Here is a 25,862-nt window from a genome sequence, read left to right as displayed (position 1 = left end):
CGACACGGAGTGGCAAGGAACGGCTTAGGCCCTGGCCCGTGTTCATGACTAGTGGTTCAGCTTCACCCACGGATCTTAGCCCTCCTCCTCCTCCCCCCCTACAAAAAATTGAAGAGAGTTATGCTGTCAGCAACAAAACAGCAAACAACTCTGCCTTCTAAAGAGAAATTATCACAAATCCCCAAGGCGAGTCCAAGGGAGTTGGTGGTTGTCAAGCCTGACCTTCCCATCACTGTACGGGAAGAGGTGGCTCGGGAGGAGACTATTGATGATGTAGCTGGCGCTGTGGAGGAACTTGATGATGAGGATGGTGATGTGGTTATTGAAAATGAGGCACCAGGGGGGGAAACAGCTGATGTCCATGGGATGAAAAAGCCCATCGTCATGCCTGGTCAGAAGACCAAAAAATGCACCTCTTCGGTCTGGAGTTATTTTTATCCAAATCCGGACAACCAATGTATGGCCATATGTAGCTTATGTAAAGCTCAAATAAGCAGGGGTAAGGATCTTGCCCACCTAGGGACATCCTCCCTTATACGTCACCTGAATAACCTTCATAGTTCAGTGGTTAGTTCAGGAACTGGGTCTAGGACCGTCATCGGTACAGGGACACCTAAATCCCGTGGTCCAGTTGGATACACACCAGCAACACCCTCCTCGTCAACTTCCTCCACAATCTCCATCAGATTCAGTCCTGCAGCCCAAGTCAGCAGCCAGACTGAGTCTTCCTCAATACGGGATTCATCCGAGGAATCCTGCAGCGGTACGCCTACTACTGCCACTGCTGCTGTTGCTGCTGTTAGTCGGTCATCTTCCCAGAGGGGAAGTCGTAAGACCGCTAAGTCTTTCACAAAACAATTGACCGTCCAACAGTCGTTTGCCATGACCACAAAATACGATAGTAGTCACCCTATTGCAAAGCGTATAACTGCGGCTGTAACTGCAATGTTGGTGTTAGATGTGCGCCCGGTGTCCGCCATCAGTGGAGTGGGATTTAGAGGGTTGATGGAGGTATTGTGTCCCCGGTACCAAATCCCGTCGAGATTTCACTTCACTAGGCAGGCAATACCAAAGATGTACAGAGAAGTACGATCAAGTGTCCTCAGTGCTCTGAAAAATGCGGTTGTACCCACTGTCCACTTAACCACGGACATGTGGACAAGTGGTTCTGGCCAAATGAAGGACTATATGACTGTGACAGCCCACTGGGTAGATGCATCCCCTTCCGCAGCAACAGCAACAGCTGCCTCAGTAGCAGCATCTACAAAATGGCTGCTCGTGCAAAGGCAGGCAACACTGTGTATTACAGGCTTTAATAAGAGGCACAACGCTGACAACATATTAGAGAAACTGAGGGAAATTATCTCCCAGTGGCTTACCCCACTTAGACTCTCATGGGGATTTGTGGTGTCAGACAATGCCAGTAACATTGTGCGGGCATTAAATATGAGCAATTTCCAGCACGTCCCATGTTTTGCCCACACCATTAATTTGGTGGTGCAGCATTACCTCAAGAGTGACAGGGGTGTGCAGGAGATGCTTGCGGTGGCGCGCAAAATTGTCTGGACACTTTCGGCATTCAGCCAGTGCCTACCGCAGACTAGAGGCACATCAAAAAAGCATGAACCTGCCCTGCCATCCCCTCAAACAAGAGGTTGTGACGCGCTGGAACTCCACTCTCTATATGCTGCAGCGGATGGAGGAGCAGCAAAAGGCCATTCAGGCCTACACAGCCACAGCCACCTACGACATAGGCAAAGGAGTGGGGATGCACCTGAGTCAAGCGCACTGGAGAATGATTTCTGTGTTGTGCAAGGTTCTGCAGCCATTTGAACTTGCCACACGAGAAGTCAGTTCCGACACTGCCAGCTTGAGTCAGGTGATTCCCCTGATCAGGCTTTTGCAGAAGCAGCTGGAGAAAGTCAGGGAGAAGCTGGTACACCATTGCGATTCCACCAAGCATGTAGCTCTTGTGGATGAAGCCCTTCGTACGCTTTGCCAGGATCCGAGGGTGGTCACTCTTTTAAAGTCAGAGGAATACATTCTGGTTTAAAGCGTATGTTGTGTCTCTGTTTCCGGCGGACACAAGTCTACAGCGGTGCAAAGACCTTCTGGTCATGAGATTGTCCTCTGAAGAGGACCGTGACATGCCAACAGCTCCACCCTCATTTTCTTCCACATCTATGGCTGTGAGGAAAAAGCTCAGTTTTCCTAAAAGAGCCGCTGGCGGGGATGCTGATAACATCTGGTCCGGACTGAAGGACCTGCCAACAATTGCAGACATGTCTACTGTCGCTGCATTGGATGCTGTCACAATTGAAAAAATGGTGGAGGATTATTTTGCTGACACCATCCAAATAGACATGTCAGACAGTCCATATTGTTACTGGCAGGAACAAAAGGCAGTTTGGAAGCCCCTGTACAAACTGGCTCTATTTTACCTGAGTTGTCCCCCCTCCAGTGTGTACTCGGAAAGAGTTTTTAGTGCAGCGGGGAACCTGGTCAGTGAGCGGAGAAGGAGGTTGCTTCCTCACAACGTTGAAAAAATGATGTTTATAAAAATGAATAATCAATTCCTCAATGAAGTACAGCACTGCCCTCCAGATAGTACAGAGGGACCTGTGGTTGTGGAGTCCAGCGGGGACGAATTGATAATGTGTGAGGAGAAGGAAGTACACACTGTAGGGGGAGAGGAATCAGAGGTTGAGGATGAGGACGACATCTTTCCTCAGTAGAGCCTGTTTCGTTTGTACAGGGAGAGATGAATTGTTTTTTTGGTGTGGGGGCCCAAACAAACCAATCATTTCAGCCACAGTTGTTTGGTAGGCCCTGTCGCTGAAATGATTGGTTTGTTAAAGTGTGCATGTCCTATTTCAACAACATAAGGGTGGGTGGGAGGGCCCAAGGACAATTCCATCTTGCAACTATTTTTTTGGCATTATGTGACCATTCAACAGTCATTTGCCATGTTCAAAAAGTAAAAGAAAATGCAACAAATTCAATAAATTAAATCAAAAGTTAAATGCCCTGTCATTATTTAAAACAAGAGGTTTTGACGTGCTAGAATTAGTGTAGTGTTAAGATGTTATAAACACTACACTTGGAACTTGGAGGAGGTATTGTGGCCCTGGTATCAAATTGGGTACCGGGGCCACCCCACTACGCAGTCCAGATACTTGTTTGGTGGAATTCTGACCAGTTGAGGGTGTATTTATTTTATTGTGGCCCCAGTATCAAATTGGGTACCGGGGCCACCCCACTACGCAGTCCAGATACTTGTTTGGTGGAATTCTGACCAGTTGACGGTTTTATTATTATATTGTGGGGACCACTCTATACCACACAACCACTCTATACCACTCTATTTAATACTTCAATTCTATTTAATACTTTAATTCTATTACTAATTCCCATAAAGAGGAACTGCCGCTTCTATTTAATACTTTAATTCTATTAGTAGTTACCACAAAGAGGAACAAATTAAACAAATTTTACCAAAAGTATAATATGACTTACAAACACTACACTTGAAAGATGGAGCCTTTAAATGAAAAAGTCACTCTTCATTGAACGACTATGTGCAACAGGGACAGTTTTTTGGTTTACAAAGTCAACCAATAACACTTCGACCCTGTCTGTCTTTAACATACTTGAAGGGATCTCAATTATGAATGCTCTGTACCATGGTTGGAGGAGGTATTGTGGCCCCGGTACCAAATTGGTTACCGGGGCCACTCCACTACGCAGTCCAGATAGAGGCGTATCAGATATTAAAAAACGTTGACTGTTGCTGCCAAAACCAAAATTTATCGAAATGACCTGTCATCGTTGAAAACAAGAGGTATTGACATGCTGGAACTACACCATGTATATGCTGCAGAGGATGTAGGAGCAGGCAGCTGTGCAGTGCAATTCAGACCATTTGAAGGCGGAGGTATTGTGGCCCCTGTACCAAATTTAGTACCGGGGCCACTCCACTATGCAGTCCAGATAGAGGTGTATCAGATATTAAACAACATTGACTGTTGCTGCAAAATTTTTAAATAATATTGTGGGGAACACTACACTACGCAGTCCATAAACTTTTTGGGTGGAATTCAGACCCGTGGAGGGTTTTTTAATAATATTGTGGCCCCGGTAAAAAATTGTGTACCGGGGCTACCCCACTACGCAGTCCAGAAACTTTTTTTTTGGAATTCAGACCCGTGGAGGGTTTTTTAATTATATTGTGGTGACCACTCCTCTAGCCAGTCCAGGTAAATTTTTTGGTGCGATTCAGACCAGTTGATGGTTTTCTTATTATATTGTGGTGACCACTCCTCTACGCAGTCCAGGTACATTTATTGGTGTGATTCATACAAGTTCAGGGTTTTCTTATTATATTGTGGTGACCCACTCCTCTACGCAGTCCAGGTACATTATTCGGTGCCATTCATACCAGTTGATGGTTTTCTTATTATATATATTGTGGTGACCACTCCTCTACGCAGTCCAGATACATTTATTGGTGCGATTCATACAAGTTCAGGGTTTTTAATTTATATTGTGGTGACCACTCCTCTACGCAGTCCAGGTACATTTTTTGGTGCGATTCAGACCAGTTGATGGTTTTCTTATTATATATATTGTGGTGACCACTCCTCTACGCAGTCCAGATACATTTATTGGTGCGATTCATACATGTTCAGGGTTTTTAATTTATATTGTGGTGACCCACTCCTCTACGCAGTCCAGGTTCATTTTTTGGTGCGATTCAGACCAGTTGATGGTTTTCTTATTATATTGTGGTGACCACTCCTCTACACAGTCCAGATACATTTATTGGTGCGAATCATACAAGTTCAGGGTTTTTAATTTATATTGTGGTGACCACTCCTCTACGCAGTCCAGATACATTTATTGGTGCGAATCATACAAGTTCAGGGTTTTTAAATTATATTGTGGTGACCACTCCTCTACGCAGTCCAGGTACATTTTTTGGTGCGATTAAGACCAGTTGATGGTTTTCTTATTATATTGTGGGGACAACTCCACTACGCAGTCCAGAAAGATACCTCGTTGCAATGTTTTGGACTAATAACTATATTGTGAGGTGTTCAGAATACACTGTAAATTAGTGAAAATGCTTGTTATTGAATGTTATTTAGGTTAATAATAGCGTAGGAGTGAAAATAAGCCCAAAAACTTGATTTTTGAACATTTTATGCTTTTTTCAAGAAAAATCCGAATCCAAAACCTTAAATCCGAACCAAAACCTTTCGGCAGGTGTTTTGCGAAACAAATCCGAACCCAAAACATCACGAAAATCCGAATCCAAAACACAAAACACGAAACACCAAAAGTCGCCGGTGCACATACCTAAATAATATAAGAAACATTTGACTGGCTAAAGGAAGTTTTTAACCAGATCATGTATTAAGAACGTCAGCCCCTGATGAAGTCCCTTGTGACGAAAGGCGTAGGGACATTACGAATTCTCCTCTGACATGTCACAGAAACCCGCAATCATTTGACATCCGGCTGAGCGAAGCAAGCGTGCATGGACCGTCGAGTCAGACTGAGGCTGCAAGGGAGCTATTGGGAGAAGACCCACACAAACTAATGTATTTTACTCTCTTACAAATGTGAGTCTGATTTTATGCTCTTTTATCAATAAATTGGGAACATCTACTTCACTGCTGGCCCTATCTCTATCTCTTGTATGTAACTTAGCGATGGACAAGTGAGGGGGAGATCAGGCGGAATTGATTGCTTCACAGATTCAGGCTGGAAATGGCTGATACTGGACAGTGTCAGATTATTACATTATAGACTGATTCTATGTAAATATAAGGACACAGGACCTGATTCATTAAGGAAAAAAAAGCAAAAAAAGGAGTAACTGCACTGTGGCAAAACCATGTTGCCCTGGAGGGGGAGGCAAATTTAAAATGTGGTGACAGATTCATAATTGGGGCAGGGCATGTCCTAGATCAACTTTAAATTTCAGTGTAAAAATAAAGCTATCAAATATATTATTTACCAATTGTAAAGCGCTACGAAATTTGCTGGCGCTATATATATATATATATATAAATAAATAAATGATGATGATGATATTATTTCTCCCCCCTACCTGCATACCCGCCGATTGCGCACTTTCCCTATTTTTGTGTTTATATTTATCCTGAAAGGGGAAGAAAGACAACCCCTTAGGGTTTGTGGCAGCAGCCCAAAATCCGTTTCCCCCATCCTGGGAAGCGTTAGTCCAGTATCATTATAACCTTAATACAATAAGGATTTCCCACCTTAAAGTGGAAGTAGCACATGTCCCCTCCTTGTTTTGACCTGTGGGATGGAACACTTGAAGTCCCTAAAGTAAAAATGTGGGACAACGCATCTGCATTGGCCAGTTGGCTTCCTAGCTGGCCTACGCTCTACCGAAAACTTTAAATTTTGCAAGACCAAGAACTACCTAGTTATTCTTCCATTGATCCGTTTGTTCTGTAATCAACCTAAACGTTCGCCCCAGAAGGTAATTCCTTAGTGTTTTCAATGCCCAATTAACTTCCAATTCTTCTTTTTCAACAGTGGCATAATTTCTCTCATGCACATTCAACTTCCTACTTAAATAAGTGGATGCTCGTCAGCATCTTTGATTTCAGATAACACCGCTCCTGACCCCACATCTGATGCATCTGTCTGCACCACAAATTATTTTTTAAAATCAGTTGCTACTAAAACTGGTTGGGTGCACACTTAACCATAACTGATTTTTGCTATGAACCACCACACTACACTGTGATCATGTGTATATTAGCTCTCATGCTACATGCTACACATTTGATGCAGCTCATGAATATAAACCTCTACATGTATGTAATTATTAAAGTTATAATGATTTTTTTAGTTGTCTAGTAAAAGATTGTTTTGATTACTGTTATCAGTGGTGCCAAGGTGTGTGGGTGGGTTACAAAGTATCGGGCTGGGGGCCCGGGCCTGCCTATATAGTGAGAGGAGTCCCTAACCTGGTGTGGCTCCACCCCCTTTGCTGGTTATGGAAGGTGCCCCAAGATGCTGCTGTACTCAGGCCTGATTTTCTTCTTGGTTGGACTGATTGTGACCTGCAATTGTCCTGGCCAGCAGTGCTGTAGGAGGAGTCGCTTTCTGTTGAGAAGTTTTTAAAATGTAACCAGTAACAACATTATTTCAATCCCTTGTATTGATGACTGATTGAACAAATTAGAAATGTTTGTAATAATGTATAATGGCATCTGCAACAAAATGTTTATGAATTCAGTTCATGTCATTCTCATATTTTGTACACTCAGCATTTATTGATACTTACTGTGCTGGCTGGGCTGTCTCTGCAAGGTCTCACCAAACACAGGCGACTCTGGCGCTCTAGTCTACAGTATTGGTTCTGGTTGGTCACTCTTAAAGAGACTCCCATACCACAGCGAGCAGAACATTCACCCCATTCTGTGCTCCACTCTGGACAACTAAATGTTGGGCTGTGTGGCAGTCCTTCCATAATAAAATAAAAAGGATTATTTGTACCATCTTGTATCATTATCACTATTAAAAACGCCTCACCAAAACTTAACTTTACAGCAGATATTACACCTCTTAAAGAAGTATGTTGCTTCATGTATAAGACCTAGGAAAAAATATACAGTGTATTATGTATTATGTTTCTTAGGTTTATTATGAGAGAATGTACACACATACTGTAAGCTTACCAGAACTAAATACATTTGAGATCAGGTTTTAATTTTGGAGGCATTTGTTCCTGTGTACCCCATATGGTTTGGAAGGATCGCGCTCTCTGAAAAAATGTACTGCATGAGCTGCACCAGTTGAGGGTATCCCTCCCTCAATCACGAAGAGATATATACCAGATTTTAACTAGGCGCTCATTGACTATAGATACCTTCTAATAGAAACAAATAAATGTGGTAAAAGCCTGAGTGTAAATGGCAAATAAATAACAACAATTTAATACATTCCAAATATTACAAAATTAGGTTAAACCCTGTCTGCATATCTCTAATATAAGAACAATCAGATTTTACATAAATAGAAACAACATAATAAATACCAATAAATGAATATCATATGCGTTATGCACAATAAAAATATCAAGTGTAATACATTAAAAATGATAGCCTCCAGCCAGTATATATATGAGGTAGATTGTATCAAGTTCCAGTTCAATGTACCCCAGACTCTACAATCGGTACCCCAGCTTTACAATCAGCCTATCTAATCCTAAAATGGTAAATGACAGAGGACAATAGATTGCACCTCCAGTTATGCTGTGGGGATATTTACAGGCATATTTATGAATGTCAACAGATTTGTTTAATATTGGATTCATTTTTAATTTTTGACTTATTAGCACCTTTTTTCAGTTACCTTGTCTCACATTGTTAGGAATCTTGGTCTGCTGCTGTACATCACATACCCACTCTTGGCAGCACTTGCCAGGGATCTCCACACGTCGGGGAAAGGGGCACTCTTGTGTGGGGAGCTTTACATCTTCACTGCACAGTGGGATACATGTGACTCCACTATCCACACACTTACACTGGAGTTTACAGCTTGGCTGAAATGTCTCTCCATCTTCATAGACCTTTCCATCTATGTCACAGCTGCCATTGTTATAATCTGGGGAAAGTTTATGTAATTACCATCAGCAAACATTTCATATATTGGTAAAATATATGTAATAATTCATATGTTCTGTTACTTCTTTATGTGCTGTCAGTGACCATCTATTATTCTGCACAGCGTGTGTGCCCTAAAAATGACCTTGATGTTCCAAAATGTTTTGAAATCAATCATATTATTATTATGAGGCATGCTGGTCACTCATCTTACAATAGCATTAATTTCCTGTGCAAAGGAAGGAGCTTCAGTCAGAAAGTGGAATTGAATGATAGAAGAGAAGATAAAAGTGGACATAAGAAAATTAGTATAACACTGGACAGAGGTAATAAAGGGGAAAAGTAACAAAGGGAACATTTGCCCAATTGAGGGGATCGATCTGAAGGCACCACAGGGGAAAGTGACAGTCGGTCAAAGAAACAGATAAGGAAAAGAAAGAAAGGGAGCAACAGATATAGGGTTCAGGGAAAGAGGAGAGATAGGCAGCTAGGGAAATTAAAAGAGGAATGAAGAGTATAGTTGTGAGGAAGAGAAGTGAAAGACAGTTTGGGGACATTAGACAGAACAAAGAAAGGGAACGGAACAGCTGATGAATGATAGCTGTGACAGAAATACTGAAGAGGCATTTTAGGCTTTTATGAGAACAGGAGAGAAGGAAGCAGAAAACTGATACAAAGACATTAGATATCAATAATAAAAGATGGTAGTTGGGAGAATAAAACGATAGACACTGAGGTGTTTTTAGGAGATAGGAAGAGAAGTAGAGTAGAGCATGGATGGAGTTTACAGAGGCCGCTACAGTACCATAGAAATGACACATACTTCTGGACTGGGAATAGTTCCATGTAAAATCTGCCCCAGGTGGAATATCAAGCGGTTGACAGTCAGACTCCTACCAACCAAACAAATAAGTACTAATACACTTACCAAACACACTGCAGTGTCAACATCAACTTGAATCATTTTTTTAAAGGTGAATTGGGCCAGTTGACACCTCTTTTGGGGTCATTGGTAGCCACAATAATTATACCAGACCCCTCAGTGCCTCTATATAACTCAATCATCTCACCAACAAGTGGGACACTCACTGACCCAGTTAAATTCATGATTAATGAATTCCTTAAAACTTGACATGCTGCAAGGTAGGGTGAGGGTAAGGGTTGAGAAATTTGCAGGAAGGAAAATCTTACAGTTGCATGTTCCTCCTCTTCCATTGCTCCCGGTGGAATAATCACAGGTCAGTTCCTGTGTGTGGTCACAAAGGTAGATCTGGTTGCAGAATTCACCAAGCCGGCGTGCACATATCTTACAGCAACTGCAACCGTCCATAATAAGAGGGACACCAGGAGAACATCTTGGTGGGATCCAGGAGCAGACACACGGGCTGAGGCAGAGCTCAGCAAAAATCTGGTGTGGATAAGGAGTGATTTGTAAAATGAATTCGTTTTCTAGCCTGTATTATAATATAATATTATTATAGCTGGTAAAATATAAGTTATGTGACCTCATTTTTAGCTAGATAAATATTTAAAGAAGAATCACAAGCCCTAACTAGCTTAAAATATATTAAATATGTTGAGCTGGGAGAGCGTTGAAATATTATTGTAGTAAATTAAAGCGAATGTGCCACTGTAACATAACACCACATTAGTGTGTTTTAAATGTCAAAAATGCAGAAAATATCTATAGCTTTAGCAGTTCATGCATCTGCTATGGGACTGAGGAATCATGATTATTATTATTTTGGATTAGGCAGAATGTTTTGGGCATCTAATAGGGAAAAAGCAATAGACATAATTCATGTTCGGATGTACATCCATTTGCGTAGGGTATCTTGTATGAAATAGCTCTGCGCGTGCTCAAAAATGGGCTTTACATCAATAAACGAAATTACGTGCAGCTCATGTCTGAATGCAAAAGACACGACTCCCTACTACTTGATAGGCGAAACAGGGGAATGAAGGGATGGATTATCATGGGCCATGTACAGAAAAGACATTCCAATGCAGGTATGGCTGCTTCAAGTCCTGTGTTTGTTGTAAATACGTTTGTTTTCACCCATATCTTTTGCACCCACTACAGAGCAGGTTTAATGCTGAAAGACAGCGATGACTGACACGACATAGTCTATGATTTATAAAGTACATGTATGCCTGCCACTAGCTATCACAGACAACTGTATGCAACTAAGATAGGGCATACTTACCTACTTTCTTCAGCTCCCTTCCGGGAGCCAGCCAGTGGAGGGGGGCGTGAAGGGGCGGGGTGGCCGAAATCGCGTCATTTCGGCCCCGCCCCCTGTGACGTCATGACGCAAATTGCGTCATTTGACAGCGGGGGCGGGGCCAAACGCCGCGATTCACCGGGAATCGCGGCGTTTGGGATCTAATTCTGCCCACTTCACTAGGAAGTGGGGCACTTCCTAGTGAAGTGGGCAGAATTCGGGAGATTGCCACACTCGCCCGGGAGTCCGGGAGACTCTCACAAAATGCGGGAGTCTCCCGGACATTCCGGGAGAGTTGGCAAGTATGAGATAGGGTAGGGTACCTAATTCCGGAACTGAAAATGTAGTCACTTAACCTGCTGACATTTCAATTGTGCTGACAGGTTGACAATGTCGGACCCTACGCCATTGCTCTTTTAATGTCGCCATTGTGATTGGTGACTTTGTGGATTTCACCAATCACACTATTGACATTGTCAATCTGTCAGCATAATTGAAATGTCGGCAAGTTAAGTGCCGAAATTTCCAGTGCTGGAATTATGACCACCACCGCTAAGATATACTATAAAATATCATTGTATGTACAGTATGCATTGAAAGCATCTTTATTTATGTAGATAACGTAAAAAACAATCCTATAAAAAGATGTTAATAAATGATTATGTAAATGATTATACTATTAAGAATTGTCATTTTCTTTTAAGATCACATAAAAGTTTTAAACATTCTAATGTGACCTTTTATTGTATATATTACATATACTGCAGTCTGTTTTGTGTGACTACTTTTAAGCAAGTACTGTTTAGACTGTGTGTACTTCCAACCAGATTCAAATCAAAATGTATCTGGATTTGAATACGGTCAAAACTACACACAAGTTCCGTGCTTTTTATAAAAGCACAACTTACATGTAAGTTACAAATGGACATGAATTATATGTATATAATGCAGGCATCTCTGTCAGATTGTGTTCTATTGTGTTATTCAGTGTTGGGAAGAGATCATCATGTGTTACATCAGGACTATTTTAAAATCTATCTATGAGGCCCAATAATTTGTGTTTTCTCTTGAAAATAACTACCTTTTTATTCACAATCGCATTAAAATTGAGGCAGATTCAAAACATCATACATGTTCATTCATAGCGAAAAAGGTAGAAGACTAACAAATAGAAAAATACCTCCAAAGTTAAAAATATAATATACACTATATGGACAAAAAAATTCGGACGCTTGACCATTACACCAACAGGGACTTTAATGACATTGTATGCAAATACATATACTTTAATATGGAGTTGGTCCCTTTTGCAGCGATAACAGCTTCCACTCTTCTTGGATGGCTTTCCACACGATGTTGGAGTGTTTCTGTGGAAATTTGTGACCATTGATTCTGTAAAGCATACATCAGGTCAGGCATTTATGTTGGATGAAAATCTCTGGCTCGCAATCTCTGTTCCAGTTCATCCTTGGCCTTCCCCAAATAAAGTTGGAAGCATAGCATTGTCCAAAATGACTTGGTATGCTGAAGCATTACGATTGTCCTTCACTGGAGATAAAGGGCCTAGCCCAAACCCTGAAAAACAGTCATGGAGCGTGAATGGAGAGGAGGTTGGAGATGGCGGGGTAGTGGAGTTGGAGAGGGCCGTGTAGGTGAGGGTGAGAAGTTTGAAAGGGATTCTGTAGGGAAAGGGGAGTCAGTATAAGGCAAGGCAGAGAGGTGAGGCAGAAGAGGAGTGATGGGCGAGGAAGATGGGTCTCGCAGCTGCGTTAAATATAGACCTGAGGGGGGCGAGATGGATAATGGTTTTCGTGGCATCCTGAGTTAGTAAAGGTCGGATGCGGGCAATGTTGCAGAGTTGGAAGCGACAGGATTGAACAAGAGATTGAATGTGGGGGGCAAAGGAGATGAAAGAGTCAAGGGTGAAGAGTCAAGCAGTGGAATTGGGAAACCGAAGAGATGGTGGTGTTGTTAACAGTGATATAGTGATTAAGATGGGAATTAAGATCTAGAAGGAGGGAAGACAATGAGCTCGATTCTGGCAACGTTAATATATATATATATATATATATATATATATATATATATATATGTAGAGAGAGAGAGAGAGAGAGAGATATTATATAAATCTATATCTCCCGTGTCTGATCGGACAAGTCTGTGATAATACAAGGGGCTACCTTTAAACCACTGTTCTGTTGCTGAACCTCATACTTTTTAATTGTTTTGTTCCCCAAATTTCCAATTTCAGGACTGGACATGTTCAATAAAGGTTAAGGCTGTGTTTCCGTGTATGTCAACCATAAATTTGCAAGAGAGCTATAGGCACTCTGGGCAATACCAATCATGCCAAGTGCAACCTGTTCCATAGGTGCACTAAGAGCCCGCTCTTACAACTGCTGGTAGCAGTATTATGCATTCAGGGGTGTGAGCAAACACTTATAGAAATTGCTATAAAGTCTGGAACTCTGGACTTCACTAAATGACAGGAAGTGGTTAGTTCAGGGAGGTTACCAGGGCTCCATTTTTAATCTTGAATGATTAGGCTCCTTTTGTTGACAACTGTTGTGCAAGTCTATTATCTCTAGACTTTGTGAAACCAGCGGTGGCAGTGTTCAGGAGTGAATGGGCAGCTGTCAGTGCCTGTTCAGCCCCTGGGAGATATGGTTTGACAATCGGCTTGCCAGGACAGTTAGTTTCCTCTCTGTACCCAGAAGCCACAAGCATGGGAACCAGAGCAATGACAGAAGCTGTGACTAGAAGAAGACTTGGTTTACAGGTCCTACTGGACTAACCAAGAATTGGAGGCTACAATGAAGGACTATGAAGGCAAATCTTCTTCCTGCGTTCTTGTTCCTTGCAGAATTTGTGAATGTGTTTACCTACCAAAAGTGGGGTGTAATTGAAGTGGTACAGCTGCTGTGCCAGCTGCAACAGAAAGATTGAGTCACTACCAAGGATCAAGCCCAAAGCAGATAACCCAGGGTTGGCTACATGGAGACCAATATCATATCATGATTGTGTTGCTTATGGGTTATATTGCATCTGCGCTACTATTATTAATTTAACTCTTTCATCAACGTGCTGTAGCTCTGCTGATGACTTGGGTCAATATAAGTAACCAGCTGGATATTTGCCTGGGTGTGAAAATATGTTCCCATGTCCATGGTACAGGAGGTAGCCAGGTTAGCATTGACTTGAAGTGGGAGGCCTTGACAATTAACCTCAGGTACATTATCTGCTGGTTTGTGTGGACAAATAGCCTGTAGGTGCCCCAGTATTGTGAGAAACCCTAATATATAGCCTTCTGGTGAAGAAGTATGCATGTATTAACTGTGTGTCTAATCTAACTACTTATGAGCTGCAGAATTTGGCTCTATCAAGTGAATATCTGTGAGCCAAATTCCCTTCTTTATTTACTACATCTGAATTTGGTAGACAGCACTTCAAGAATGAATAACAATGTTTGCAACATATGTTATTATTACTAGATGATATAAATTTCAAAATGACTGTCTGTCTACTGTGACCAGTTAACACTAAGGGGTAAATTTATCAAGCTGCGGGTTTGACAAAGTGGAGATATTGCCTATAGCAACCAATAACATTACAGTTATCATTTATTTAGTACATTCTACAAAATGACAGCTAGAATCTTATTGGCTGCTTTAGGTAACATCTCCACTTTTTCAAATCTGCAGTTTAGGAAATATACCCCTAAAGAAGAAATAAACTTGTTGTGCAACAGAAAACCATCACACCTACATGCTCTGTATACTATATGTTATTATCAGAATGTAAGGACTATGTCACTGACTGAAAAACATGCTTTACATGTGTGTAATATTCACATGTTGGTCTTGTTTGTGTGACCAGTACTTGAGTGTAGAAAACTGGGGCTTAAAACCATAGATATAAATTATGAGTGTTTGGCGTGCAACTGTCCTTCAGCAGACCTTTACAATGCAGCAGCTATACTACACACTATATACTATACAAATAATCAGTGTGTTATCTGGGGGGCAAATGTATCAATGTCCGGATTCTTCAACTCCGGCGAGATCGGCGTCTTCATCGCTTAAATTTAAAGCGGCGCTGCCTCACATCTCACAGGTATTGGACCTCTTGGACATGTCTTCATCATACATGGTCTTCACCTGTGAGAGGCTTACTAACTAATCTGTGTTCATCATGGAGACTAATGAAGGCCTTAAATATGAAGAATGGGCACTGCTAATATTAGGTCATATAATTCGACTTGGCCAATTCCCCAGCTGTCTTCCAAGCATATTTGAAATCCCTCATTAGAGACCTGCTGGAGACAGCAGTCCTCATTCATCTGGATGATATACTCATTTTTTCCAGTACACTTGAGGAACATCACAACTCAGAGAGAGGTACGTGAGAGAGGTATTATAGAGTCACCTGGACACTCCATGTTGGCTATTTGCCAACATGAAGAATCCACAGTAAGTTTCCTGGCACATAAAATTTTGGAATAGAAATTAAATCTGAGGAGTTTACCACTGTACTTATCAACTATACAGTTTTACCTGGAATTTTGTTGTTAGCCCTATAACTGCCTTTACCAAGCAGGAGTTCCCAAGGACACATGTGCTCCTCAGACACAAAGGGCTTTTGACAGCTTGAAATATCTCTTTACCTCCGTGCAAATCCTCAATATCCCAACTCCCATTCAGACCTATGCCCTCGAATTTGATGTATCCAAGAGGATGGTCTCTCAGGACTGATGGTCTCACAGACTGATGTCACATATGACAATGTCCCTTCTTTTTGAAGATATTCACCTCTGCTGATGTCAACAACAATGGGGGTAGCCAGGAATTGCTGGCCCTCACTGAGTGGAGGCACCTTCTGGACATCTGTAAGTGGCTAGATTCCTTCCCATTGACCACAAGAACCTGCAATATATTTAGGGGGTACATAAGTTGAATTCCTGACAGGCACAGTGTGCACTATTCCTAACTAGATTTATCATAACCTACCATAATTTACTACTGGACATCATAACTTATCAGCCTGGAGCCAGCAATGTCAAGGCTGGTGCAATCTCCTGAAAAATGAATCATGCAGGGTGAAACCATTATCACTCCAGGCTTGATTTTGGAATTGCCCATCATTTTGGAATTGATGGACAACAGTACTCACCATGGTGTCTGAGGCACTCAACAGCAAGAGATCCATGATTCCTAACTGACAGCTTTGAGATCCTGCAATGGTGACTTGACTCTCAAATGGCAGGGCATTCTGAGATCTGGAAAATTATTGATTTGGTTCTCCAGTAATTCTGTTGGTTTACTGTTAGGAAAGATGTTGTCTACTTCCATTCCTGCACTACTTGTGCATGAACAAAGGTGCCATAAACCCTATACTTCCGATAACCCTGTCCATTCCACAGAGGCCATGGACCAATGTCTCCACGGATTTTCATCATTGACCTCCCGAACTCCCAAGATAACACCACCATCCTCATTATAGTGGATCCCTTTTCCAAGTCCACTTTATGCACTTCCTCTCCATTTCTCATTCAGGTACCACACTCAGTTGAATTAATAGACAGAGTGTGTTATGTAATTATTCAAGCCGTTTATGTGATGCATTTTATTAGATGCCCAAGATGACCAGTCCCAAATGAGTGCTTAGGCAGAATTCTCATGGAACATCCAGGTGCAAGACTCCATTATACCCCTTCTACGTTAATCATAGTTTCTACCAACTGGGCTGGTGGGCATGTGTGTAAAAGCTGGTGGGCAGGAAGCATGTGTGAGAAAAGCTGGTGGGCATGTGTGAGAAAAAGCTGGTGGACAGCGGGGCATTTATAGAAAAGCTGGTGGGCAGGAGGACATGTGATAGAAAACCTGGTGGGCAGGGGAACATGTGATAGAAAAGCTAGTGAGCAGGTGGGAATGTGACAGAAAAACTGGTGGGCAGCTTGGGGAATGCCAGTGGATTTCAGATGTTTGATAACAATGGGACTTTTGTAGAATTAACCATGTATACCAGGTGTATGATGTCAGTGTGTTTTTGCATGCAACTGTCCTTCAGCAGTGTGTTTTGTGTATAGTGTTCATTGTGTACCAGGTATGTGATAACAGTGTGACCTGTGTATAGTGATTAGTGTGTATCAGGTGTGTGATGTCAGAGTGACCGGTGTCTAGTGATCAGAGTAAGTAAACAGAGTGTTTGTTGGGGTTATTGTTGCACTAGTTAATTCCTAGAACCACATATGCTCATTAAAGTTTTTATCTATCCATTATATAGGTTCCATATAGGGATCCTTGCTTCTCATATTTTTTTTGAGTCTTGAGGTGCTACCATCCAGTTGTTGCACCAGATACAGCTCTTTTTTTTTGCTTTCTTCTTGACTAAGTAAACAGAGTGGTAAGCCCCAAAACATTAACTTGCCTAGGGCCTCATGGGATCTTAATCTGGCTCTTGTTGGATTGGTATGGTGAATGCAGGGAAAGAGAGCTAGATTATTGTGTCCATTAGTGATAGTGGAACTGTCACAGTGAAGGGAAGAGAGCTGGCTGCACGTGTTCTTCAGTAATAATAGGACTGGCCTGGTGAATGTAGATGAGAACTAGCTATGGGCCGATTGTCATTAATGGTGAGACTGGAAGTGGTAGTTGTAGGGGAGGAGATCTGGATACAGGTGTCTGTCAGTGATGGTGTGACTGGCATGGTGAAGCTAAGGGAGAAACACAGACTTCAGGTGTATGTCTGTAATGGTAGGCCTGGCATGGTAAATGTAAGGGAGTAGAGTTAACTGCAGGTGTCTTTCAGTGATGGTGTGAATGGCATGGTAAATGTAGGGGAGGAGAATTATCTGCAGGTGTCCTTCAGTGACGATGGGACTAGTATGGTGATGGAGAGGAGAAAAGCTGGCTTTGGATGTCTGCCAGTGATGGTGAGACTGATGTGGTGAATATTAGGGAAAAAAGTTAGCTGCAGGTATCTTTCAGTGATAATGGGACGGACATGGTTAATGTAGTTGAAAAGAACTGGCTGTGGAGGACTGTCAATAATGGTGAGACTTCCCTTGTGATTGTAAATGGGAACAGCTAGTTGCGGGTGTCTGTCTGTTTTGGTAGGACTGGTATGGTGAATGTAGCGGAGTAGAGCTGATTGTGAGTGTAGAGAAGGAGCTGACCAGAGTTTGTGGTCAAATTGGTGAGGTAAACGAAGCAAGCCATGTACCGAGACAAAGCACATTTATTCATGGTGAATGGAGGCACAAAACAGCATACCGTGAAACTGTAGTTGCCAACAACCAATGTGTGCCTGGAATGCCTAGTTTTCTTACTCACTGCACCCAAACTCATGTTATTATAATTATAAATGAAATATATTCTGTACAAGTACCTTTTTCCACCACATAGGAAATACATTGTATTATACTATCTTTCAACTCACTTAGGATAAAGAAATTATTATAAATATTAAAAAATGAGTGGGCACAATGGAAGATATCACAACAGAATCCTTTAACCACCAATAAAAATGATAATGTAACACATAATAAATAATATTTTTTAGAGATAGTATAAAAAATATTAATGTAATCTCTTTTTTTTTTGCTATGGAGCCTATTTATCATTAAAGATGCTCAGGCTCGGTTCCTTGAGAACCGAACACACCCGAACCTAGGGGATCCGAGTTGGCTCAGTACTTTTGTGCTTTTTCGGAATCATCGTCGGATCTGGTATCTCACAAGTTTTGAAATCTATAAATATCACCCTCCACAGCAATCTAGCACCATTTGAAAGAGGGAGACAGAAGGGGTAGCCCAGTGTGTAGAGCAGTTGGACAGCCAAATAGAATTGATAGAGGAGGGGGTAGCAGTGTTCAACAAAGTCTACATTGACATTCAGGAGAGCTTCATTGCTAATTCTCATTGCAGAAAAATACAAATACTAGTGCTGACAGGGTTGGTGTAATTCTGCAGTCAAATTCTACTCTGTTATATAGGTAACACACAAAGAGGAGAGCTCCATTGCTAATTCTCATTGCAGAAAAATGCAAATACTAATGCTGTCAGGGTTGGTGTAATTCTGCAGTCAAATTCTACTCTGTTATATAGGTAACAGACAAAGAGGAGAGCTTCATTGCTAATTCTCATTGCAGAAAAATACAAATACTAGTGCTGACAGGGTTGGTGTAATTCTGCAGTCAAATTCTACTGTGTTATATAGGTAACACACAAAGAGAAATGCTTCATTGCTCCATTGCTAATTGTCATTGCTGAAATACAAATACTAGGCCTTGCAGGCTTTTCGTCTGAATTTGCAGTCAAAGTGTACGGTGTTATCAAAATGGATTCACAGCAGTACACAGAAGAGCAGGAGCACCAAGCACCTGCTGCCACCAGTCATGATGATAGTAATCCCTGTACGTCATCTGGTAAAGCCTATGTAAAAGTAGATAGTGTTTTTAAGTCAGGGAAACAAATATGTAAAAAAACACCTTTTACCTTGGTCAATAAAAAAAAGAGCAGTAATCTAGGCAAAGTTATCCGCAGAAAAAACTAAAATTGCCAACATGCCATTCTACACACGCAATGGCAAAGAAAGAATGAGGCATTCACCATTCTCTATGAGCGCGAGCTCTGCAACTGTTACTGAGGCATCTTCTTGTAAGGTCAGTCATGACCAAGCAAGACCTTGCCATTCGGACTCCAAAAGTGGTGCCAAATACTTTTACATGTAAAAGCCGAGCTGGAAGAAAACAGTAAGGCATTAGAGGAAAATGTATGTTCAGATTCAGAAACGACACAAATCCCTGAGGAGAGTCCATCCACGAGTGCTATGTGTAATCGTCACCATTCTGATAATGTACACATAAAGAAGGCCCCTTTCAGCATTTCTGCAGATGTGTGCATGAACAGCCCAAGTGTAGCCGGTAATACACCAATTGAAGATGCCAATTTGGAATTGAAACAGGATGAGGGGGGTATTTGTGTAGCCGACGAGGGCGCTAATGAGGATGTTGATGAGGATGATGTTGTTTGTGTAAGTCCTGCACCGGTGGAAGCAGTTCTGGCACGTGATAAGAAGAAGGCCATTGTCATGCCTGGACATAAGACCAAAAAATCCACTTTGTTATGTGTGGAATTATTTTTACCCAAATCCTGACTACAGTTGTCTAGTCATTTGTAGCATTTGTAAAGCCACAGTAGTGTAAGCATGGAGCAGGTGGAGCGATCAAATGAACCATAACTGGTTTCATAATCCAAGGACAATTCCATCTTGCGCCACATTTCTTTTCTGACACTGCTGTGTGCCAATGTGTCCTAGATGTGCTAGGAACTGCCGTGTGGTTGAGTCATTGCTCTTTCGCTTATCATCCAGCAAAGGTCGTTGCAGTATTTGTCCAAAAATGTAATGAAATAATAATGTGGCCTGTGAGGTGGTCAAAATTGACTGCAAATGACTTGAAATTAGTGTTATTGAGGTTAATAATAATGTAGGATCAAAAAAAGAGAAAACGTATATGATTTTAGCATATTTTAGCAATTTTTCTAAAAAAAACAAACAGATCCAAAACCAAAACCAAAACACACAAAGGCGGTTTTGCCAAAACCAAAACCACTTCACAGGGGATCAGTGAGCATCTCTATTTATCATTAGTTCCCAGCTACAATAAGTTTCACTGTTTACTGCTGCTTAGTGCTGGAAATAAAAGCTTTGTTGCTGGCATTTATCAAAAAAGTATTTCAGAGGCAGCTGAACGAAACTTTAGTGTTCTGACGATACTGCCCTGAGCTGGAAGAGGTAACTTACCACTTCGTTGGATAACAGTTATGAGTTTGCGTAACCCGGCTTACACATGCAAAATGGAAATGAAGCCAAGTCTAGGGCTTGTGTTTCACTAGTAATGATATAAAAATGTAAAATGTAAAATATAGAATATAAAATATAAAGTTTAAAAATACTTTTTATTTAAAATATTAACTAAATATTTTTTTTTTTTTATTTTCAACAGACAATTGTGGTACAAAAATAAAAACAATCTTTAAAATGCTTTATTCTGATTACAAAACACATTTTTTAATGCTTTTGTTCTGCTATCGCCAACTGTTTTTGCAGACAATAGGGTTATTTCTCCATTTGATAAGTAGGCCCTATATGAGGGGATGTAAAAATTTAGTATAGCAAATGGCCAAGTCAGGAATTAATTGATCTGTTATTTGGCAGAAAGAACAATCACTGCCTGAATACATATTTATGTTACAAATCTTTTGCGCTTCCTGTAAACAAGCAGTTAAAGGTTCATTATTGGTTTACTGTATGTATGTATCTATTGAATTCCCTTAAAAGTTATTTATTTGACTCAAATTATGTAATTCTGGTCTCATCTCTGAATATTGTGTTTCATTGCCTTAATGCTTGTGGATGCCCTATTCATCAGATATGCTCCTTTTGGTATTCTTGAAACAACTGAAATATTCTACAGATACAACATATTTGGAAGTGATTAGCTGACAGTTTTTACCATTTAGTGGTGATGCTTCCCTGTGTGCAGATTAAACATAACTGAACCCTGGGTGAGTCAACATACTTTTTCATGTCTGATCCTCAAACCTTACCCCCAAGTGTATAAATTACTCAGCAAGCCTCATATTACAAGTATTTTAAAGTAAACAGCAATATCATATAGTATTCCCAATTTCCTTGGCATATAGAGCAAGCTTTTCATTACAATGACATTTTAGCACCTGTCAAAGTTATACTGACTTTACTAAGCCCCTGGCTACCACAAAAGACCCCTAATATAATCTGCCATAAACTCTCATTATGTTAGTTATTATAAATCTCAAACACCAGAATAAATGATCAAATAAGAAAAAGAAAAATAGCAAACAAAATAAACTTAAAACCATTTCTGTGCTGCTGAGTTGCATAGTTTACCTGTATTGTAAATCCAGCTCTAATTCTATACACAAACAGGGAAACTAGTAATACAACAGTTTTGTGCACAATAACTATAGTTTTCCTTAACAAAATCTTGCTATATCAATGACAACTAACTAAATACTTGTAATAATATTTTTTTCAGAGTTGATATTCCTTTGCAATGTGCATGGTAGAACATTACCTGTGACAAAGTGCAAGCCAGAAAGACCAGAAGACATTTGCTGGACAGCATAATACCATCGAACAAACAAGGGCCTTGTCTCCACACTTCCCACTCTCAGGAAAGTGCAGCTCTTGCTGTGTATGATCACAGAGCTATGATATTACTCACAGGCTGCAACACAAACATCAGTCCCTTGGACACCCATCAAGATTTCTTTTTTTTTTTTTTTTACTTTTTTTTCACATTCCAGCTGATGTTTTCAACTCACCTCCAAGTAAAAATATATTATTATTTAAAGGAAATAGCTGAGTTCTGCAAGGGAAACAAGAACTTAGTCTGGCTTAAAAAGGAGATATCTATACATTGCTGAAAACATGAAAATGAATGGAAATGTCACCACACCAAGCAGCTTTCAATCTGATGATTGTCTGAACCATAAGTAACCATATTGGATTGTTTGGACCAATTGGTATCTATTATTATAATTATTTTAATTAAGGCAATGGAATGGTAAATCCAATACTGATGACTCTTTTGATTTAGTAGGAATGAGGAACATTGACTATCAGCACGTTATGTTCAATCTTTTACACTTTTAAGTAGATCATTTGATTGTTCTATCTCTAGCCAACAGGCTGTGGGATGGGGTAGGTACATACTCCCTAGCAACTATGCAGGTGCAGTCCTCTTCTTCCCAGGATACAGCAGATAGTTACATGGACAGGCGCCCGCGCCTCTGCCAGGGGCGGATTAGGAACTTAAAGTGGCCCTGGAAAAAATTCTTGAAGTGGTCTCATGTGGGCGGGTCCAAATCAACTGTGGGTGGGGCCAACACAAAAGTAGGCGGGATTTAAAACTACTAGAATTCGGTTGTAGTAACATTTAGGAAAACCTATATGTGATGACTTAAGACACAGTGGGTCATTTCTAAAGCAAAGCAGGGAAAAAGCTGCCAGTCCTGTGCTATAAAAATACATGAAATCTTTTACATTATGTGAGACTGATTTATGCCTCTGTGCTCAAACTTCTTTAGTTGCCTACTAACACATTCTTCCAAAATTCCCTTCATAGAAACATATCTGACTTTGTTTAATAAGTTTAACTATTACGAAACATGTTGGCAGAATCCTATTTGATCAGTCTGCCAGAGCAGCATATGAGCACCGCACCGTTGCATCTTTCCCTGACATCATGAGCTGTAACTACCAGCCAAATCTCTCTCTTTAATATTTAAAAATGTGTACTGTGTGTTTCAAAAAATGCATCAAAAATAATCCTTATAATAAATGGCTATCAAGTGCGATCACCAGAAAAGTAAAATGCTTCAAGCATCTGCAAGAAAACACTTCTTTGGTAACAATTATGTATGAGCCCTAAATGTGCCCTGTGATTGGTGGTGTTTTGATTTAATAACAGTGCAGGGAGGGTTGGCAGACAATGGCATAAGTGAAGGGGAGAGCTATTCCAAGGGTTTGCTGGTGATATAGTAAGTTTAAAGGAGGCAGGATTAATTATATTGTCAGTACAATGGGGGCTGGCAATATGTTCAGCAAAGTGATCTGAGAATGGGACCAATGCAAGCTAGAAGGAAGCAATGGAGTCAAGGCGAGAACCACTAAAGTATCGCTAGAGCTGGAATAAGGCTCTGGGGGGCCCGGGGCACTTAAGACAGGGGGGGGTTATTATATATGACAAATAAACAGGCAAAACTGTGTGCATTACTGTTAGGTACACGCGCTCTGCCTTCACAAGTAGTACAGTGTGAAGCGGGGCATACCTCCCAACTGTCCTTTCAGTAGGACCAAATCCTAAGCGAGACGGTCACCGAAATTCTGGACTGTCCCACCAGATTCAGGACAGTTGGCAGACTGTCCTCCTCTCTCCTACCTGTTCTTATCACTGTCACCACCTGTGGCTGTTGGATCATTTGCTGCTTGTCTGGATTCTGGAATGTTGGCAGCCCTACATGGAAAAAAAAAATGGGTACACGAAATTTAGAAAACTCCAACCATCCCTGGCATTTAATCAATAGCACCCACATTTAATAATTAGGCCTGTTTCCCTACCTCCAAACAGCCCCAGCAATAAAGTAATAGCATTTACATTTAATATAACCATTTTCCAAAAACATCACGGCATTACATAATGAATATTCACATTTAAATAATAAATAGCTCCTCTTCCCAAACTCAGCCCTACATTCAATTAATAGCCCCAAACCATCCCAGCATTAAATTAAAGGTCCCTTCACTCTATATTAATTTAATAGGCCCAGTATTAAATGAAATTATCCCACCAATAAATTAAATTGCCCCACCATCACCCCACAAATATAAGCACCCATTAAATAATTAGACCCAACATAAACTCTGCCATTAAATTAATACCCTATCTCCCACCCATGAACTATTAAGACAGCCCCCTCCCTTCCCTCTTATCACACAATATATTAAGACCCTCCCATTCCAACCTTTAGCAGCCCCCACTCCTATCCTAAACACCCTTTAGTAGCCCCCACTCCTATCCTACATACCCTGTAGCAGCCCTCACTCCTATCCTACATACCCTTTAGCAGCCCCCACTCCTATCCTACACACCCTTTAGTAGCCCCCCCTCCTATCCTACATACCCTGTAGCAGCCCTCACTCCTATCCTACATACCCTTTAGCAGCCCCAACTCCTATCCTAAACACCCTTTAGTAGCCCCCTCCTCTCCTACATACTCTTTAGTAGCCCACACACACACACACACTTTAGCAGAGTGACACACTTTAGCAGTGACACACACACACACACACACACTTTAGCAGAGAGACACACACTTTAGCAGTAACACACACACACACTTTAGCAGAGAGACACATTTTAGCAGAGAGAGAGACACATACACACACACTTTATAGCAGAGACATACACTTTAGCAGACATACACTTACCTTGTTCCTTCTGCAGACTCCCCTCACTGCACACATATGACGGCAGCTGTCATGTGACACGTCCCTGTGTAGGAGACTGCAGCCACAGAGGGGGGGAGAGGGGAGAGACCATTCTCCGTGGCCACATTAAGGTAGGTGGCTGGTCCCGGAGGAGGGGCCAGCTACCTAGTACCACAATGCCTTTCCCCCTCCCCCGCTGTTCGGGGGGGGGGGGGGAAGGGGGGGGCGCGCTACACATAATTATTTATTATTATTATTTTAAATCACTCCTAAAAAGACACGAGTCGGCCTCCTGAGGTCGTCGGCCTCCCGGGGTTTTTCCCGGTAGGTTACATTGCCAATCCGCCCCTGGCCTCTGCACATGCATGTTTACTACCATGAATGTTATATGTGTTGTGGGCAGAGGAATAGGAGTGCAGTACAGTTACTGTTGACAAATGAATGTGCTCCAGACCATCTCTGATGATATAGATAATTATTGCCCTGATCACACCTCTCTACAGGCTCTTCCCCCTTCAGCTGCTCTTCATTTTGCCCCACTCAACACTACTGCACTTGGTTCACTGACAGCATTTGGCTTGGCCGCACCTCCTATCTCTAACCACTACACACAGCTCCTCTCTCTGTCACATACTGGGTCCCAGAATCTCAATCTCATTACACATGCTGGCTCATATTGTCACTCTGCAGTTGTAACTACCTTTCTATCTTTAGCCCAGATATTGGGTGAATGGCTTTGGAATGAAAGAGGATCTAACACCTAACAAAGAGATTAAGCCCAAAGGTACGAGTTTAACTTCAATGTGAGGAAGGAGGTAGACTTGCAGTTTTAATCATTTTTTTCAGGGACACCTGAGTACACATTTAAATTCTCTGGTCCAGGCATTACACCAGTGATCTGACTCAGAGATGGTTCTGTTCATACCATATCACACAGGGGCATCACTCAAGCA

General features: G+C 41.4%; 1 protein-coding gene across 1 annotated transcript in view; it reads right to left on the bottom strand.

Annotated features, from left to right (window-relative positions):
* The window catches only part of LOC142160389 (CCN family member 5-like), a 38,063-nt gene extending 15,947 nt beyond the window's left edge, over window positions 1-22,116 (bottom strand). Inside the window, exons 1-4 of the mRNA XM_075215295.1 lie at window positions 21,992-22,116; window positions 9,840-10,056; window positions 8,398-8,649; window positions 7,328-7,506 (exon numbers count right to left, since the gene is read on the bottom strand). Of these exons, the coding sequence (XP_075071396.1) occupies window positions 7,328-7,506; window positions 8,398-8,649; window positions 9,840-10,056; window positions 21,992-22,042 (699 nt within the window). The 5' untranslated portion in view covers window positions 22,043-22,116. The remainder of the gene's footprint in view (window positions 1-7,327; window positions 7,507-8,397; window positions 8,650-9,839; window positions 10,057-21,991) is intronic.
* Window positions 22,117-25,862: the final 3,746 nt, after the last annotated feature.

This window comes from Mixophyes fleayi, chromosome 6 (assembly GCF_038048845.1).
Source record: "Mixophyes fleayi isolate aMixFle1 chromosome 6, aMixFle1.hap1, whole genome shotgun sequence".
Classification (NCBI taxonomy): Eukaryota; Metazoa; Chordata; class Amphibia; order Anura; family Limnodynastidae; genus Mixophyes; species Mixophyes fleayi.
This window is presented reverse-complemented; position numbering and strand designations above follow the sequence as displayed.